Source organism: Pelodiscus sinensis, chromosome 14 (assembly GCF_049634645.1).
Source record: "Pelodiscus sinensis isolate JC-2024 chromosome 14, ASM4963464v1, whole genome shotgun sequence".
Taxonomy (NCBI): domain Eukaryota; kingdom Metazoa; phylum Chordata; order Testudines; family Trionychidae; genus Pelodiscus; species Pelodiscus sinensis.
The window spans coordinates 8,340,530-8,359,080 of NC_134724.1; the positions used below are offsets into that span (position 1 = coordinate 8,340,530).

An 18,551-nucleotide genomic window follows, 5' to 3' on the forward strand; every position below is an offset into this window, starting at 1 on the left:
ACTCAGCAACAAGTGATCACCCATCATCATCATCATCTAGTAATTCTTTCTAGATCACCAATTTCATGTGATCCAGATAACACAGTTTACAACTAGGAGAATAATTATAATGATATCAAGTAGGTACTCCTAGAAGTTTAGACTGAATTGTTTTTTCCATTAGAAACCCTGATTTTTCCAGCCTCACCTTCCTTTCAAATTGCATCATGATGAAATTTCACATATGCTGCTGGATAAAAGATATTTTTAAACTGTTCAAGTTCATCAAAATGTGTCATACAATAGTAATTAAAAATAAATCCAGTGTGCCCTGCACTTTTTCTAAGTCATAATGACGGCAATAAAGGCACAGATGAGCTCATAAAAATATTACTTTAACACAATAGTGAGTAAGTCTGATCTAGATTTTTACTATTTCAAGATTATACAAAGAGTTATTTTTAACACAGAATATTAAAGTGACTTACATTTAAATGGCATGCTGTTTTACTATTTTGTTGATATTGTTTTAAATGTGATCTCTGTGCTCATGTTAATATTGTATAAAAATAAACATAAAATAACAGAATAAAATTAGTGCATTCAAACTTAAATATTGTTACATGTTACATATTCAAACTTAAATATTTATAGTTCATATTCAAACAAATATTGTTAGTAGGACTCTAGAAATATATCCTTGTTCATATGCAAATCTTGCTTTCAACAAGTATTTGCAAATGGCTAGTCAGACATATACAACTTTTGGAATCTCAGTGGGCAGATATTGGCATATGTCTCTGTTTCTATATAAAACACTTGCATGTTCTTCACACATTTGGGATAATTTCTGTGGATTTCTAAAGACCCATGAAGCCAGGAGTATCACTAATCTGATTCAGCCTCACTGTGGCAAGGTTACAGTGGAGACACATTTAATTTACCAATGTCTGAAGATACACAGAAATACAGGCAGTCCCCGGGTTACGTACAAGATAGGGACTATAGGTTTGTTCTTAAGTTGAATTTGTATGTAAGTCGGAACTGGCTCCAGATTCAGCTGCTGCCACTGAAACTGACCAGGGGCTGACTACAGGAAGCCGGAGGCAGAGTTCCTCTGCCCCCAGCTTCCTGGAATCAGCCTGATCAGTTTCAACAGCTGCTGAATCTGGAGCCTGGGACAGAACAGCTGGGGCGCTGCCCGGTAGGTTCCCACAGGACCAACCCGGCAGCACCCCAGCTGCTCTACCCGAGGTGTCCCGCAACAAAAGCCTGGTCTGCTGCGGAGGGGGAGGGGGGCGCACTAGCTGCGCCCCCTCCCCCCCCCCAGCAGACCAGGGAGACCCGTGCAAAGCCGCACAGGCGGAGGGACCCTGCCGCCCATGTGGCTTTGCTCCTGTCCCCCTGGTCTGCTGGGGGGGGTCCAGCAAAGCCGCTGGACCCCCCCAGCAGACCAGAGGGACAGGAGCAAAGTCGCCCAAGTGGCGGGGGTCCCGCTGCCTAGGCGGCTTTGCTCGTTTGCCCGGGACCCCCCCAGCAAAGCCACTGGACCCCCCCCAGCAGACCAGGGACACCAGAGCAAAGCCGCCCAGGCGGTGGGGGTTCCGCTGCCTGGGCGGCTTTGCTCCCGGGCAAACGAGCTAAGCTGCCCAGGCGGCGGCTTTGCTCGGGTGTCCCTGGTCTGCTGGGGGGGTCCAGCGGCTTTGCTGGACCCCCCCAGCAGACCAGGGAGACCGGGAGAAGCTTTTCTCGCCCCGGAGGACATGGGCGGCGACCCGCCGCCCATGAGCTCCAAGGCGAGGAAAGCCCCGTTCATAAGTGCGGATCCGATGTAAATCAGATCCGCGTAAGTTGGGGACTGCCTGTACTTCCATTTTTAAAGAATGCAGTATTATGCACCTGATAAGTTACTCAGAACTGCAGACCCTTCTAATAAATACTATATTTTTCAATGTTTTATATCAAGAGTCTTTAAAGAATGCTGTTGAAGCCTTGACTGATAGTTTTCTTTTGCTATTTTGGTGTCTCAAGGTTAGAAATCTATTACAATTTGAACTTCTGTAGTCTAGCACACTCTGGTCTGGCACCACCCATGACCTAGCATGATTTTAGTTAGTTTTCCACAGTCCCATAAAGTTCATTTACAGCCACCAGTCCTGGTTCTGTGCTGTTATTTCGCTCTAATTTACCCTAAATGTCTTGTAAGAGCTCAGTAAGCAGTGCAAATGTTCTCTGGTTTGGCACTGGTCAGGTGCCGAACTAGAGAGGTTCAACCTGTAAAAGGATTTTTGTTTTATGTATTTGTTAGATGGAAGAAAACAAAGTTACATTGAAGATCAACATAATGCATGGTGATATTAATTCTACATATCAAATATTTTTTTAATATCTGCCCCCTCTGAATATATATTTCCCAATCACACTCGTTCAGGTCATTATTTGAAAGGTCTTCAGTGTGAGCAAGCGAGTGGGTAAAATCAGACTTATCCAAAAAGATATACTGTGTGGCAAATTTGACGAAGTAGCTTTACAATCTGTTTTACAAGATTTCTGTCTAGCTACAGAAAGACAACATACTGATCACCACCAAAAAAGCTATCCTGTTGAACCACTAGGCAGTTCCACTGTCAGTCCCAGGAAATCCTGCTTATCCAGTCAGGATCTCTTTAGTCTTAGAAGGAAGGGGAGAAAAAATAAACTGCCCTGAAAAAATCAGACCAGGTTTTACACAGAGCTCTAATGCTTCCAGATCTGGGCAAAAATATTGAAAGAACATGCTGGTATTACAGCACTTCCACTTGCAGTCAGAATGATGCTATTCCTAGAATAGGGGAGGAAAAGGAGAGGGAGTAGAGCAGTGATGGGAAACCTAAGCTAGTGAGTAGGTTGCATGAGTGACCCTCCTTCATTTCAGTGGGCTACAAGATTGTCATCACCAAGATGGTTTCCTGGGACAGGGTAGTTTTATTCACTGTATTTGTATACCTAGAATTTGTGGGGTATATGGATTGTGAACCATAGCAATGTTTTTATTAGATTCAGAGGGAGTGCACTGTGCAATCAGCATGCACCTCAGTTGACATACATATCACTTTAGTAATATCAGTAAGAAAAGAAAGTGTCTTTCAAGCCACTCATAGAACCCCGATGGGCTGCAGGTTGCCCACCACTGGAGTAAAGAATGATACATTAAAACTCTCACAAGTGACATGGAAAAAGACTAAGAAGGGAAGGACTTCCATACAGATAGGCCCTTTCTCTTCACAAGCAAAAAGGATGAGCTTTTCAAAACAGGTGAACTGAACTGAGTTCCTTTAACTCAGCTGATAAAGACTTGGTAAAATGCAGCATAATGCACTGGAAACGATGTTGTAGTAGAGGCTCCCTCACTTCCAAAAATCTAATAAAATTATATCAGCTGATTTTCCTCTACCCAGAAATTTATTTACTTGTTCAAGAGTTCTAGTAGGTAAGACACGAAATTTCTTTACAAAAACATGTTGGTTGGACTCTTATCACAGTATAATTGTCCAACTGTTTTATTATTGAATATTTAAATAATTTTAATCCATGTATCAAGTACAGATGTAAGACTTACTGGTCAAATTCTTCAGATAACCCTAAAGACATTTTAAATATAGGTATTACTTTTGCAACCTCCCAGTTTTCCAATACAACAGCTATTTTTAACTAAACCCTTTCAGAACTATGGAATTTACAGCTCCTAGCCCAGTTACTAGAAGAAACGATATTTGTAAAATAGTGTATCTCCCTTCTGTCTCTGCAAAGACGATTACCAGAAAAATAGAAGGTCTTTATCTTTCTGCTTGTGACTTTTTTGCCAAAGAGAAGGCAAGTTCAATAGGGTTTAGGGATGTCTTGAGAGGCTATGTGGTTCAGAAGGTAAATTCCCACATATGATCTTGGGCAAATCACTTCATCTTTGTTTTCTTTCAGTTTAAATGATCAACTCTTCTAAGTCAAGAATATCTTTTACTAGATGTTGATACAACATGCAGCACTCTAGCCACTATGTAATGCAAATAATAGGTGAAGATTCAACTTATAATACCTGAAATGACAAAACACCAATTCCTTACTTTAAGGGTCCTTTTAAAAGGAGTGATCTGTTTTTCTGATGTTTACAAACCATAAATATTCCACAAAAAATGTTCGTACCTTAACACAGGAAGCTTAACAGGTTCTTCCAAGTGATTCCAGTATTGATTAGTGACAAGGAGCTTTGATAACACAAGTAACTTTCAATTATGATCTCTAATCTACCACACTTTAGTCTCTTCAACTTAATGAACATGAATGCCCCATAGCTCATGTAAGCAGAAAAGAATTTTTAATTACTACAATGAGCATCTCATGTTAATTATAATCTCCCAGACTAACAGATAGCTCATATATTGTTTTGAGCTCAGTTATAATCCGATATAAAAGAAACACTTCTGAAGAGACAAAGGATTTTATCCCGTGTAGCTATAAAATCAGGCCATGTAAGTAAAACATTATGATGCTCTACTCATGGTTCTAAATGAAAAAACATTCAACGAGCACATTGGGATTTAATATGCATATTCATGAATGATTCACTAATCAGTTATGATAGAGAAAAAACACAAACATGATAGTGATCTATAGCACTATGCTCTCAGAGTAGAGTAAAAAGGAGTCTTAGATTCTTTCATTTAGGTGAAAGCAATGGCTTACTCAGAAACCAAATTAATATACATCATATATTCTATGCCTCATGAAAATATTATATTCATATGGCATACCGGTATGAGATGGAATATGATGTGGGTGAACTAAGTTATCTGACTATAAGAGTTTAGCACTGTCAACGGACTTGGAAAATAACTAACAAGCAATATATATGAAGTTTTGATTTTCTGTGGAAACAAGGAGAAAAGTCAAGTCAGAGTTCAGCCTTGCACCACAGCCTAAGTAAGACTTCTTCATAGTCACTAGAACAAACAGCACTGGAGACAACTGAAGAGGCCAGCCAACAGATCAGCCAAGAAATTAATCTAAGAGTTAGAGTTTAGCCATCTATATTTAGCCTCAATGAAGGCAAACAATCAAGTGGCAGGAACCAGCTAGTCTCTCTCATGTAACACTAAATCTTAGATTGCATTGCTTTTGAGGTAAAGAATCTAGAAAAGCACTGGGACAGAGTATGGCTTATTCACAGTTATACAAGAAGCAAGGTTGGTTTTCACCAAATTGATAGCAAGAACCGAGATGCAAATTAACTTAGAACTCCTCTAGGATTTCTAACAAAAATGAACAAAATCAAAATGATTACAAGTGTGAATATGAATGTGTGTGCTCTACTCACTTACCACTCCCCATTACACAGAACATCACTTGGGTTAGACAAAGTACCACATACAGTAGCCTGCCATGGTAAACAGATTCTAAACTGAAGTGTTTAATTGGAATATGCTGTGTAACAAGTTGTACCAATGACAGCATAATCCAGAATTTTCAGCTTCAGTTTTATCATGCTGTATTCATGAAACTGTAGTTTACTGAAGATCTCAAGGGTCGTAACAAGATGAGGAGGAGACTCCAGTTGAAACCAGGTCTTACGTAAGTCAAGGAAGCTTTAGGCTGAACTACATGTGAATTTTTTGACCCATTATATTAGCATAATCATATCGTTATAGTTAACTAATTATCATTATATTGGTATCAACACTAGGGGACAAGCTCTTTCCAAAGTAAATGTGGCTTTTTTAGTTTAGGTTAAAGCACCTCCAAGAAATGACAGCATTAACTGGGAAAAGTCCCTTTCATAGCAAACTACAAATGCACACATGTAAGTTATACGTGTGAATTTACAGCAGTTGAAATTCACAACTTATATTATACCAGTGTAAGTTTCCCACACAAGCAAGCTGCAGGGGTTGCCAGAAAGATCTGCTCACTTTTCCCCAGGCTCATAATCTACCACCAATCTATAAGCCTACCTTAGTGGTTCACACCAATGATCCACCTAACAGTATTCTTTTACCAACATTAGCTAGTGGCATATGTATCCAAAAAAGTTACAGAAGTGCAGCAGGCATATCCTTGCCCCAAAACTGTTTAAATTATAATTCTGGATATTTCTGTTACTTATACAAATACCTAATCCCCTTTCAAATCCTATTTTTTCCTCAATGACATGCTGTGAAAATGAATTCCACAGGCTGTGCATGGAAAAGAATTTCAATTTTTCAGTCTATTTTCCACCTTTTCATTTCAGCAACTGCTTCCATGTTTTTACTATGTAAAAGAATCAGTGGAAGTAACATCTATTTGCACAATGACAGTCTCAGAAAAAAAGCACTCAGTTTAACATTTTTAGCTGTAGTCCTGCCTTTTTCACACACGCCCCTTTTTTTGGGGTCAGGGGAATAAATTATCCCCTGTGGAGTTATTTCCAAGACACAACTTGCAGTCATATGCATATAAATAGGAATCAGCAATATACCTAAAATCATAGATAATGATTGGCTACATTTGTTTTACTTACAGGCAGTAGTATATAGTTTCAACACATCTTTTCTGAATTAGTGTAACAAAAATATACAAACAACTACAGCTATAAGATAATTAACTGTAAGGATTACTCTTTCAACTAAACAGCAGTAGCAATAAGAAAAACAGGTATTTCCAAACATCTTCCAACCAGTATATAAGTCCCGGTTTACGATTTTATCAGTGCTATTAGCTATACAGGAATTGTAAATCAATTTGACAACTATTTCTGGCCAAATACTGTAATTATCTATATTCAAATACTAATATTAAATCTGTAGTCTGGTAATGCCCAACATGTACTATCCATAGATACAGAAAGATCTCTCAGGGTCCACAAGAAACATACTACTCAGGCAAAAATCCATGCACAAATTTTCCATTCACATTTTTAAAACAATCTATCATGAATTTGTTCATGTGTCAGCTTTGTTTCTCACCTGTCTGTTCCGTTCATCCATTATTCTTGTGATTTGTATTTTCTTCCTCCCCATTTTCACTCTCTCCTTGCCTTTCCCTGTTTGCTATCCAAAAACACACTAATCCAAGAATTCTCACACTTCAATATCCTAACACATGGTATAGTTCTTTTCCACTGTTTCGTCTTCCACTCGACAAAAAGGTTGCTGTTTCTTGTTACAAAAACCTAAAAAAAAAAAAAAAAGAAATGCTGAAATAATTTTGTGCCAATATTTTCAAAGTTACAATTTCACATCCAAATTTATGTTTGCACTTTGAAGTGATTCTTGTAAAAATGAACAAACTCATCTCTCTCTAAACAAACTCCTGTCCATTATTATCATACCAAGCAAAATCAAGCAATGACTAAATTAAGCAATTGAGCTATTATCCAGAACCTATGGCCAAGAATCAAAAGTGATCAGTGATTTTGGGTGCTCCATTTAAACATCTTTTTAAAAGGCCTAATTTTCAAAAGATTCTCTGTCCTCGGCGCAGTGGAAAGTGGGAGAAATCAGTCTTTCGAGAAGTCTACTGTTGAGCACTCAAAAATTGGGCCATCCAAAAAATTCACTGGTCACTTCTGAGAATGATCATCTAGAATTTTGATAAGTGTAACCTATTTTTTAAAAGAATTTTTTCAAATATTTTGCTATAGACGTGACAACTCTTTAAGGTTGTTTGGCATTGTTTCATTTTCTGTCCAAGCCATCAATCTGAAAAATACATTTCCCATTATTATTCAAGCTCTGCTTGTTGTGAACAAAAATTCAAGTTACTTGTTTAGCTTCAGTTCATTTCAAAATTACAGGCATGCCTCTTGCAACCTTGTTGTTTAGAGTTCTTCAGCATACATAGAACACAAAGACCTTGTGCCTCAAAAAGTTTATAGTTGAACCTAAATTAATATAATCAATAGAATCAAAATACATAGGAATGAAACTACATCCAACTTGCCAGGAAAGTTGTCAGCCACACAAGGATTAAGAATAGACACTCTACTGTGGAAGTCATTTTATAACAATGTGTTAATAATTATAGGAAAAATTAAAACACTGTAAGAACTGGAGCAATGTATTAAAAATACTCAGATACTACAGGGATGAGGATCCCTAGAGAAAACAATAAAAAAATACAGTAATAAACCCACAAAATGACAAAAAAGTTTTAAAACAAAAATTGAAATAATAAGACTAATTTTATATTAAACTAGTAAGGACAAAGGCAAATATCAAAAAGCAATGTAAGAAAAAATGAGCGGGGGGAGAATGCAAATCCCTGTAATGCAACCTTCTGGCAACTTGTATTTATTTTTATTTAGATTGAAAATTTTCTGCACAGGGACTACTGTATGCCTTTGAAACTCTATCACGCTTTTGAGTACCATATAAAAATAAATCATGTTTTTAGTATCTTCACCCACCACTACAATTTCTTTTCCTCCAAAGGATTATTTCACAAGTATGGAGTTGCTGATGAATAGGTGAGAAAATCTCAAGGTTATGTTCACTACAGTAACTTGCAAATTTTCACACATCTACTAACAAGCCAAATACCAACAACAAATCCTCATATTTAGAAAGACTTGCAGAAGATGTGCACTAACTGAAAGGGCAACAAAGTCAGACACAAATATTGTACTATTATTTTTAAGGGCCAAAATATGACTACTAAAAATTACCTCAGCCTTGGAAAACTATGCATTATTATTGTACATTTTGGAAGATGCTTCTCTCTCAACTCTACTGTTATTAACTGAACTGTAGGATACTACTGTATAAGTAATAGGAGGGCAGTAGAAATACACTGAAAGTCTCGGATATTAACTGTATATTATAATGTATTACCCAACTTCTTGTTTGCAGTCTTTTTGCATCTGTGTTGGCCCCAAGATATCAGAGATACAGTCCGATACAAAAAAATTACCTCAGCCACTAACTGCTCTTGGTGAAAGGAACAAGCTGGTCCAATTAAACAGTACCTCACCTACCTTGTCTCCAATACCCAATTGGTGTAATTAAAAAAAATGTACAGACACTACTCATATTTTGAAGACATATTAGTCGATATGCATGACAAAGAAAGGGGTCAAAATAATCACTGTATTGTATTTGTAACCTTCTCAAAACTTTTCAATCCAAAACATCTTTTGACTATGACTCCCGCATATTTTAAGATGACTATCATGAATCTTTTTAGCCATGTGTAGAAAATGGTGCAACCATGTCACAAACCATCTCTCAGTTAATAAGTAGAGACAGAAAGAGGCGATTAGTCAGAGACTGCACTTCACAATGTATTCACCCTATACTGAGTGTAGAGCCATGACACTCTCATGCTGATGCTGCTTAAAAAGGAAATGGGGAAATATCACAAGAGCAGGAGATGTCATTTTATATTCATCTGACATCAACCAAATCTCTCCTGTTAGACTATCACTGAATACCCAAGAGATATAGAAAGCAATTTATAATTAACACAAAAAGGCACAAAGACTGTTAGGCCCACTGTTTGAGAGGATTAAATAGAATGAAAATTATCAGTCAGTGTAAGCACAGAAGAACTGCAGTATTTTCTGCTTCAACCAGAGAATACTACATCTGCAAATGGTGTCTGCTATGAGTTAATTTTATTTCAAAACAAGCTGAGGAATACAGCCGATCCCTGAGTTGCGAACCGTCAAGTTACGACCGCTCGCATTTATGACCAAAGCTCCCATGGAGCGGTCGTAAAGGTGGTCCCTGAATTACAAACACAACCCGCGCTTACGAACAGTGCGGTCACTATGTAACTCAATGGGGTCCGAGTTACGAACAAATCGAGTGACGGCCAAGTGTTTGGTCCGTAACTCAGGGAGAGGCTGTATATATAAATTGACATAACTGTCACGTATTCTATGCTACTCTTTATAGACACCGCACTTTAAGAAAAACAACATTCTCTTCCAAAGAACTGCTGCTAAACACAACTCCCGATGTTTCGTGACCATTACATCACTTTGGGGCTCTTCCTCCCATATCATGAAGAAAAAATTTGGGCCAAATAATAACCCTGAAGTTAGCAAACATATCAATGATCAGAGCACACCTCATATTTCAATGAGTAAAAAATGAAATTAAAGACCCACAAATTTCAAAGTTGCATTTCTTCAAGTCATGGAATACACTCTAGCAACCACTATTATCCCATCTCTGTAGAAAGGCAACAGAAATGAAAGCTCACACTGACACAAGCATCAAACATTCAATGAAATAAAATTATCAGTCAGTGTAAGCACAGAAGAACTGCGGTATTTTCTGCTTCAACCAGAGAATACGACATCTGCAACTCCAAAGAAGCAAAGTTAAAACTGGAATAGTTTTGAGTATTATCTCATATGAAACTGAACCTTAAATTTTAAGTCTCCCGGTTTTCTACTTTTGTTTTAATTTAACACTTTAAAACAATGTATACTAAAAACGCTGATAACCAACACAATCACTGGCTAAGCAATCTCAAAATACAGCATGTCACAGACAAAAAAAAAAATCTATCAGTCACATGTTCTCATTAACTGTGATTCATATAAGCCACTAAATTTGCAATTGTTTTCTAAATGTTGGAGGGATGTAACACTAAAACTAACTAATGAAATCTGCACTAGTTAGAAAGATGATTTTAAGGATTCAGCAAAAAACAAACTACACTGGTGCCCATATTGCTGCCTGTTTAAACAAAGCTATAAAGACCGAGGTCAAAACTAGATAAGTTTAACACAACTTATTTCATAATTGTCCTTAGTTTCCTTTTATATATTCCTTTCTGTTTTCTCTGAACCTGTACTTTACCATTATGATTCCAGATAAGACTGTTACCTTTTGTTCCTGTAGTTCTTTGAGATGTGTTGCTCATGTCCACTCTATTGTAGGTGTATGTGCTTGCCACGTACCCTGATACCAGAAGTTTTTCCTTCAGTGATATCAATAGAGGATCAGCTCTGAGGCCCTCTGGAGTGATGCAGGTATGTGCTGGTATGAGAGGAACAGCCAGCTGCCCCTCCCTCAGTTGTTTATTGCCAGGACTCTGAGAGGGGAAGGAGGGTAGATCATGAAATGTATATGAGCAACACAACTTAAAGAACAAGAGTTACATAGGTAACCATCTTGTCTTCAAATACTTTCTCATGTTCACTCCATTGTAGAGGACTCCCAACAAGTACCATCAGAGGCAGGTAGGAGTTCATGGAATGTGTTGACTGCAGCACAGTTCTGCCAGATCAAGTGTCACCTCTGGCTTGCTGGATGACAGCATAATGCATCGTGAACATGTGTACCAAAGACCACACTGCAGCCCTGCAGATGTCCTGGATAGGGATACGCTGCAGGAAGGCACCCAAAGACACTTGAGCCTCTGCAGGAGGACACTTCACAAATCAGTGCAAAGCCCGCACCAACTTCTAATAAATAAGGATGCAGGTGGTGATCCAATCTGTAATCCTCTGACAGGACCAGCAAGCTCTTCATCCTGTCAGCTGTCATGATAAAGAGCTATGTGTAAGTGCAGATGGAGTTGGTGCTTTCCAGGCAGAACACCAGAGCATGCCGGAGATCTAGTATGCCCAATCTCTTCTACCCATTAGCGCTGAGAGGCTTTGGACAGAACACCAGAGAAAGATATTATGGTTGACATGGAAATGCAATATCACCTTTGCAGAAAGGTTGGAAGGGGCCGCAGTCAAACTTTGTCCTTGTAGAATATTGTGTATGAGGGCTACCCAATGAAGTCTTTAATTTCAGAGACATCTCGACAAGTTAATCACTACAAATAATTCTACCTTCTACAAGTGAGAAAGACAACGAAGAAGCCATAGGCTCAAAAAGTGGGCCCTTTGGAGTGGACAAGATTGAGGTCTCAGTGGGGAACTGGGTCCTGGACTGGTAGAAAGAGTCTTTAAAGGCTTTTCAGGAACTTAATAGTCATGGATGCAAGAAAGGGAGAGGTGTGGGAGACCATGAATGGGAACATGCTATCCAGTGCTGTGGGCAGGAGTGACAAGAGGCCCAAAGCCTCTGGATGTCCCTGGGGACTACCAGAGGACCTGGCACTAGCAACAGGGGTTCCAGGCCTGTGTTCACCAACTGGCAGTGTTCTTATGAGAAACTAACTTACTTTTTTACCTGTACTATGTTTTTTTGGATCATAAATGTTTTGTAGAAATAAAGTTTGAATTCAAGAAATTACACTTTGGCTAAATAAGAATCAGTCACATGAAGAGCACCATCACCTGAGATTATATAATTATTGCCCTGAAAAAGTACAGTTTCTTCCAATCAGAAGAACCAGCACCTAAAGAAAAGATTAGTTTCCTGAAAAAAGGGATATGGTGAAGCAACCTGTTAAATAACACACAAAACTTTATACAGAGAATTCAAAAAACTGAAATACCCACCCAGAGAAGTGAAAAAACAAATCGATAGAGCCAAAAAAGTATTCAGACATGAACTACTTCAAGACAGGCCGAAAAGAGAAAACAACAGAATTCCACTTGTCATCACCTACAATCCACAACTTAAACCCCTCCCTCCAACGCATTATCAACAATCTACAACCTATCCTGGAAAATGACCCCTCGCTCCCAGAGGACTTGGGGGAAAAAGGCCAGTCCTCACAGACAACCCCACAACCTCAAAGAAATTCTTTCCACAACTCACCTCCATCATAATCATCCAGGAACCCACCCCTGCAATCAGCCCCAATGGCAACTCTGCCAATACCAGCGATTTCATCAGCCAACAATGCCCCACTGCCATGTATATTGGCCATACTGGACAGTCTCTATGGGTACATCTAGACTACATGCCTCTGGCGACAGAGGCATGTAGATTAGACTACCCGGCATAGGAAAATGAAACTCCTCGTACCAGGAGGCATACCTGGGAGGTCGACAAATGCCTTTGATGTTGACCGCGGAGCGTCCAGACTACTGCGCTGAGCCGTCAAACAGCTCATCGGCTCAGCGCTGCAGCGATTTAAATTTAAATTAAGCGGCAATTATTTAAATCGCCGCTTCATTTTCCTATGCCGGGTAGTCTAATCTACATGCCTCTGTCGCCAGAGGTATGTAGTCTAGACGTACCCTATGGGAAAGAATCAATGGACACAAATCAGATATCTGAAAAGGCAATACACAAAAACCTGTTGGAGAATACTTTAATCTACCTGGACACTCATTAATCTATCTCCACTCGTTAATGGATCTCCATTTTGTTTCAGGCCGATTCCACAAGCCAAATACACAGAGAAGGATTGGAACTAAACTTAATTTACAAGTTTCATTCCTATGAAAATGGTATGAACAAGAACATCAGCTGGCTCGCATACTACCTTCCACATCCTATGAGTTAACCTACCACCAAACAATCAAGGTGCTAATTGTCCTTATCAGCCTGTTGTAACTATTTGAACCATCTACTCACTCTCTCTTTTTTTTTTAAAACTCCTTTCCCTGTCCTCTCTCTCCCCCACCCTGCCTTCCCTCACCTTATTTATTCTTGGATCCAGACTTCTAATACTCCTGTCATCTGAAGAAGTGGGTTACGCCCACGAAAGCTCATGGTACCATCTACGTGTTTTGTTAATCTTTAAGGTGCTACTAGACTATTGGTTGTTTTTTAAGTTTTTATTCAGAACTCAATAAGCTTAGAAACAATGGACACTTAAGAGATATGGCTTGGGTTAAAATTTGGGAGAGACACATGCATTTATACTTAAGTTTGTGACAAAACCATGTGTGCTTTTGCTGAAGAAGCAAAATAATCATGAAAAACATACATTGAAACTTTGCAACCTAGACTGAAGATTTTTGCTTTCTGTGGTCACATTTAATAAATGCAAAACAGATTAAGCTACAGTACAAATGCTCCCCCAATTTTTTTTATCCCCATAACTGTTTGTTGTGCCCATAATTAGTGTGGGCACATTACAGAAATTTTAGCGAACCACCTTCCAATAGCTGGGGACGGAGGCGGGGGGGGGGGGGGGGGGGAGGGGGAGAAATCAAATCCATCCAAACCCCAAGACCACAGGATAGGTTCAGACACCAAATTAAGAGGAAAAACAAATGCCTCTTGCAAAAGGATTTAAAACCCCTTAGATTCAGGGTACTGTTGAACTGTCAGGATCCAATTCTAGAACACAAAGCCTTATATACATCAGCAATACCAGACATTTATTCGATAGCAACCCTTGAGAAATTCTTGTACTAAAGGTGAGCTGTAAACATCCCATCCAGAAGGAGGGTGGAATAGAGAGCACTTAATCTGCATAATTTAAGCAGTAATTCAATAACTTTTATGCCTTGTAACTCTTATAAAACTCTTGTAGTTACATAAACAAGTTCTGAATGTGCCCCAAGGCAATGTTGTCAACTTCAGCTTATAGACAGCTTCAACACCTCTAGAGAGATTTGTTGCTTAAGGCCTAAACTGTGGGCCAAAGCACAACTCCACACTCCTTGGAGTCTGGGAGCAAGAAGTCCTTCCTTTACACCTCTGCACATCAGCAGAGACACTATGGGTTCAAACAGATCAAGTAGCCTCTCCATCATCATTTGCTCTACCACTATGTGGTTGAGAATGGTCCAAGATTTGCATGTCCTGTCACCAACCCTCTTCTATATAACAGCGCACGGAACCCTCACAAAAGGAGCTGTAACGGACAGTGTGAACATGCTTACATGAGTTGCTCCAATTATGCTCCACTTCGTTTACAACAAAAAGACACCAGATCTGCCACAAGAGAACAATTTCACAAAATGGAACAGAACTATTCCAAGGCTGGTGTGAACTGCCTATTCTCATGTCAGTGGAAATAATTAGAGCTATGCTGCTCATCTCGGAGGGGGAGGGAGCGTTATATAAAACATTTCCAGAGGCTTTGATCATTCCATCTCAAAAATAAATCTCCATGCACTTAAGAGAACTGGCAGTGAACCAAAGAAAAAATTATAGCTCTTAGCATTCTAGCTGATCAATCAAAAGTTCACGGACTATATTTTCCTATTTTTTAAAAGGGTAAGGATATGCCTAGCAAACCTCTAAAAGGGGACTATTTTCAAATAAATATTATTTTGAAACTGTCAAAGTATTTTCCCTTTTGGGGAAAAAAAACTTTAAATATGCAGCAAAACCAATATTTTCAGGCTCATTGAGACGCTATGGTCTGATGGCATAATAAAACATCTTCAGCGTTATCTGGTTAAAACATCACTAAGCAAATGGACCACTGGAAATTCTCCTCTCTCAGTTGTCTTCATATTTCAATACAATACACGTCAGTGAAGCACTTGCTTTAATTACTGCTGATCTGTCTCTCAGCATTTTTCCATCTCAACTTCTTATGTTTATGAAGCATATTTTTCTACTTTCTGACTCTCATCTTTGGCATAAAAACTTGCATGTGCAAAGGGACTACTACTCAGTATCAGACTATATACAGGTCAAAAAGGCATTGTAATTTCATTGTACAACACCCATTTTTGGTGAGATTCCCAAGTGATGTAATCAGAATAGCTCTCAGACAGAAATGAAACTGCAACAAATACCACCAGCTGAGGATCTTTAATCACGCCTCAAATGGGACACTCAATATTAAGAGCTTACACAGCAACTAGCTCTGCCCCCTTTCACATATGATTTATCCATGGCTTATTTCAATAGCCCAATATATAACACTATGTTTAGCTGGATATACATTTCACATAAGAAAAGATCCAAACCCTTTTTTTTTTTTTTTTTGCAAGATAGCAACTTGTTTCCAGAGTTGTGTGATCAATGAACAAAAAACTTCTTGCAATAAATATGCACCAGAAGCAAAATTAAGCTTCCTATAAAAATTTTAACAATGCAATTCCCCAGTTTTCTGGATTCGATTCTTAGCCTGAATATTCCACTGACAATTGGTTTTTATGTAATATTTCCAGGGGAAAAGAGAGAAATGGGAGAATGAAGAAAGAGGATTTGGAATGGCTGCAGGCTAGTATTAAAGGTTCACAAAAAGCAACCAATCCTATATGTGCTTGCTGTTATAATTTCAGATGCTGATGTGCAATACCTCAGTAGTCAAAAAATATGTATAATTAGAAGGATAAAGTTATTTTCTCCTCCCTTCTTCCCCAGCACAGTAATACTTAAACAGAGCAGAAGACTAAATTATAACTACCATATTTTCCGGCGAATAAGTCGACTGGGCGTATAAGACGAGCCCCTAATTTTCCAGTTAAAACATAGGTTTTGGCCTATACTCGCCGTATAAGACTACCCCCCCTTCCGAGGCAACACCATTTAATAACACCAGCCTGCTGGATGTGCCCTAATACAGTACTGTAGCTTCGGCTACATACAGAACATCCCTGTGCTGATACTGTATGTACCGCGCTGAGCCAATCCCGGCAAGCGGTGTAGTCTATTAATGCATACAAAGCCTGCTCGGATTGGCAAAGGTTGTAATAGCCCGCCTCTCTGACTCAGTCAATCCGAGCAGGCTTTGTATGCATTAATAGATGACACCGCTTGCCGTGATTGGCTCAGCGTGGTACATATAGTATCAGCACAGGGACGTTCTGTATGTAGCTGAAGCTACAGTATGTTTATACCCGGCGTATAAGACGACCCCCGATTTTTGGGGGATGTTTTTTAGTATAAAAAGTCGTCTTATACGCCAGAAAATACGGTACACTGCAAATGCTAAGCAAAGTTCATTTAGGTTAAGTTTCTATATTAACAGAGGTAAAATACACATGCTACCTTGTTAGAACATAATCCCTGAGAGAATGTAGTTGTTTTTAGCATAGCCAAAAGGTGTCTCAAGAAGGCTGTTATATTATAATGAATTAATGTAGTTTGGTGCCAAAGTGCCATCTGTAGACTATTAACTTGAATGTTTCAAGAGAGCTTTCTATAGATGATTTTCAAAAACACCGAAAACCTACAGTGAAGAATGTGTGTGTCAGCGCTGCTGCAGTTGCTCAACATCTCAGCAAAAAAATCTCAGTAATGAGAGTGGTCTCAAAGATTAAAAAAACTAGAAGGTGATTTTATTTGTAGAAATGTGGGTGACAAAGAAATTGGTAAAGTCAACATTGTAGATAATGGTGCAGCATTACTGTGTCTCTGAAATATATTTGTATAGGAAAAACTGAAAACTAAACAACCGCTACAAGTAGTATCACTAAAAAGCACACAGTGGAATACAACTACGCTTAACATCTAACAGGTTAATAATGAACGTTACTAGAAGAATAAACAACATTTTTGGCATAAGGATTAAAGCTTATGGAAAAGATCAAATCTCTTTTAAAATGTTGTTGTTTTCAGTTTCATGGATCTTGCTTCAGTTTCATCCTAGTAAGTACTACATAAACAATATTCCAATTACAACAAGCACACAATGTGTCAGACATTCTCAAATGACTGGCAAACTGTATTAAGATGGGAATAGAAACTATGGAGGTCTGAGCTAAAGACAGATATATAGATGAAAGATAGCCATTCAAGCATGGGTAATTACATCTGCTGATTTTGTTCAGGTTACAAGGAAACTGTAGTGGTGTAAAAAGATGAACAAGGATAGATTTTTAATGAAAATTAACAGATTAAAACAAAAGCACAGAAAATTGTATTAGCTTAGCACCTCAGTCAGCTAATGTTTTCTGGTATGGAACTGCAGAACTTCATAACAACCAGTGAAGGCTTGAAATTTGTCAGATGACTTATTGCCAGCAATTAACCAGAAGTTCAAATATCAGAGGTAAAACCAACTAGCCTGTATTGTGTCAATTGTGCATATTGTTGAGATTGCATATTGCAGTTTACCAAGGCTAATACACTTTGATCATTTCATAAAAATTCAGAGTGGATTTCACTATAGATTTGGGGAGCAAACAAGCCAATCCATAAACCACCTATCACAGTTATCCAAACATGGATTGATTATTTATTTAGAGTCTGGTTAAATGATACTTTACATACTATTTAGATGTGACAATTTTATAAACCAACATCATAATGCTGAAACAGTTTTCACACCACAGTGAGACATTTAGCAAACCATGAAGACGCCTACAGGTTCCTAACAAAAGATTAGCGGTAAGATTTTTCTTCTGTGGCTACGTTAACCACTGCACAAAACTCAATCTCTTGTTTTAAACTCTAGATGCTCATGCTTGAGCTCAAACCTCAAAATAATGAATGGAAAAATAAAAAATGTCACTACATTGAAGAATCTAGATTAAACAGAAAACAGACAAAAATGTGACTAAAGGAATGGAGATCTAATTCCAATTTTTTTTCTCTTCTTTTATATTTTAGTCATTTGGTAAGTAAAATGCACACCATTCTGTTGTTTATACATTGGTATTGTTTTGTATCTACTATGCATAAACTCATGCACATCTGTCTGCTCAGAGTACCTTACACTCATACATCCAGAGAGACAAGCCAGCTAGATGTGGAAAAACTAGGGACAATATTGAAGGCACAGAAAGAAACCAATCCGATGTGTAGCAAGAGAGGCAAACACGGTAGGAGACCAGATCGGCT

At 38.5% G+C, this 18,551-nt stretch overlaps 1 protein-coding gene across 7 annotated transcripts in view; it reads right to left on the reverse strand.

Annotated features, from left to right (window-relative positions):
- MEF2A (myocyte enhancer factor 2A) overlaps positions 1 to 18,551 on the reverse strand; it is a 186,693-nt gene that overhangs the window by 128,991 nt on the left and 39,151 nt on the right. For 6 of the 7 annotated variants that reach the window (XM_075896956.1, XM_075896957.1, XM_075896959.1 and 3 more), the window contains exon 2: positions 6,957 to 7,162. The exons of the other annotated variant lie outside the window; for it this stretch is intronic. In XM_075896956.1, coding sequence (XP_075753071.1) covers positions 6,957 to 7,010 — 54 coding nt within the window. In that variant the 5' untranslated portion in view covers positions 7,011 to 7,162. The remainder of the gene's footprint in view (positions 1 to 6,956; positions 7,163 to 18,551) is intronic. 7 annotated transcript variants of the gene reach the window in all.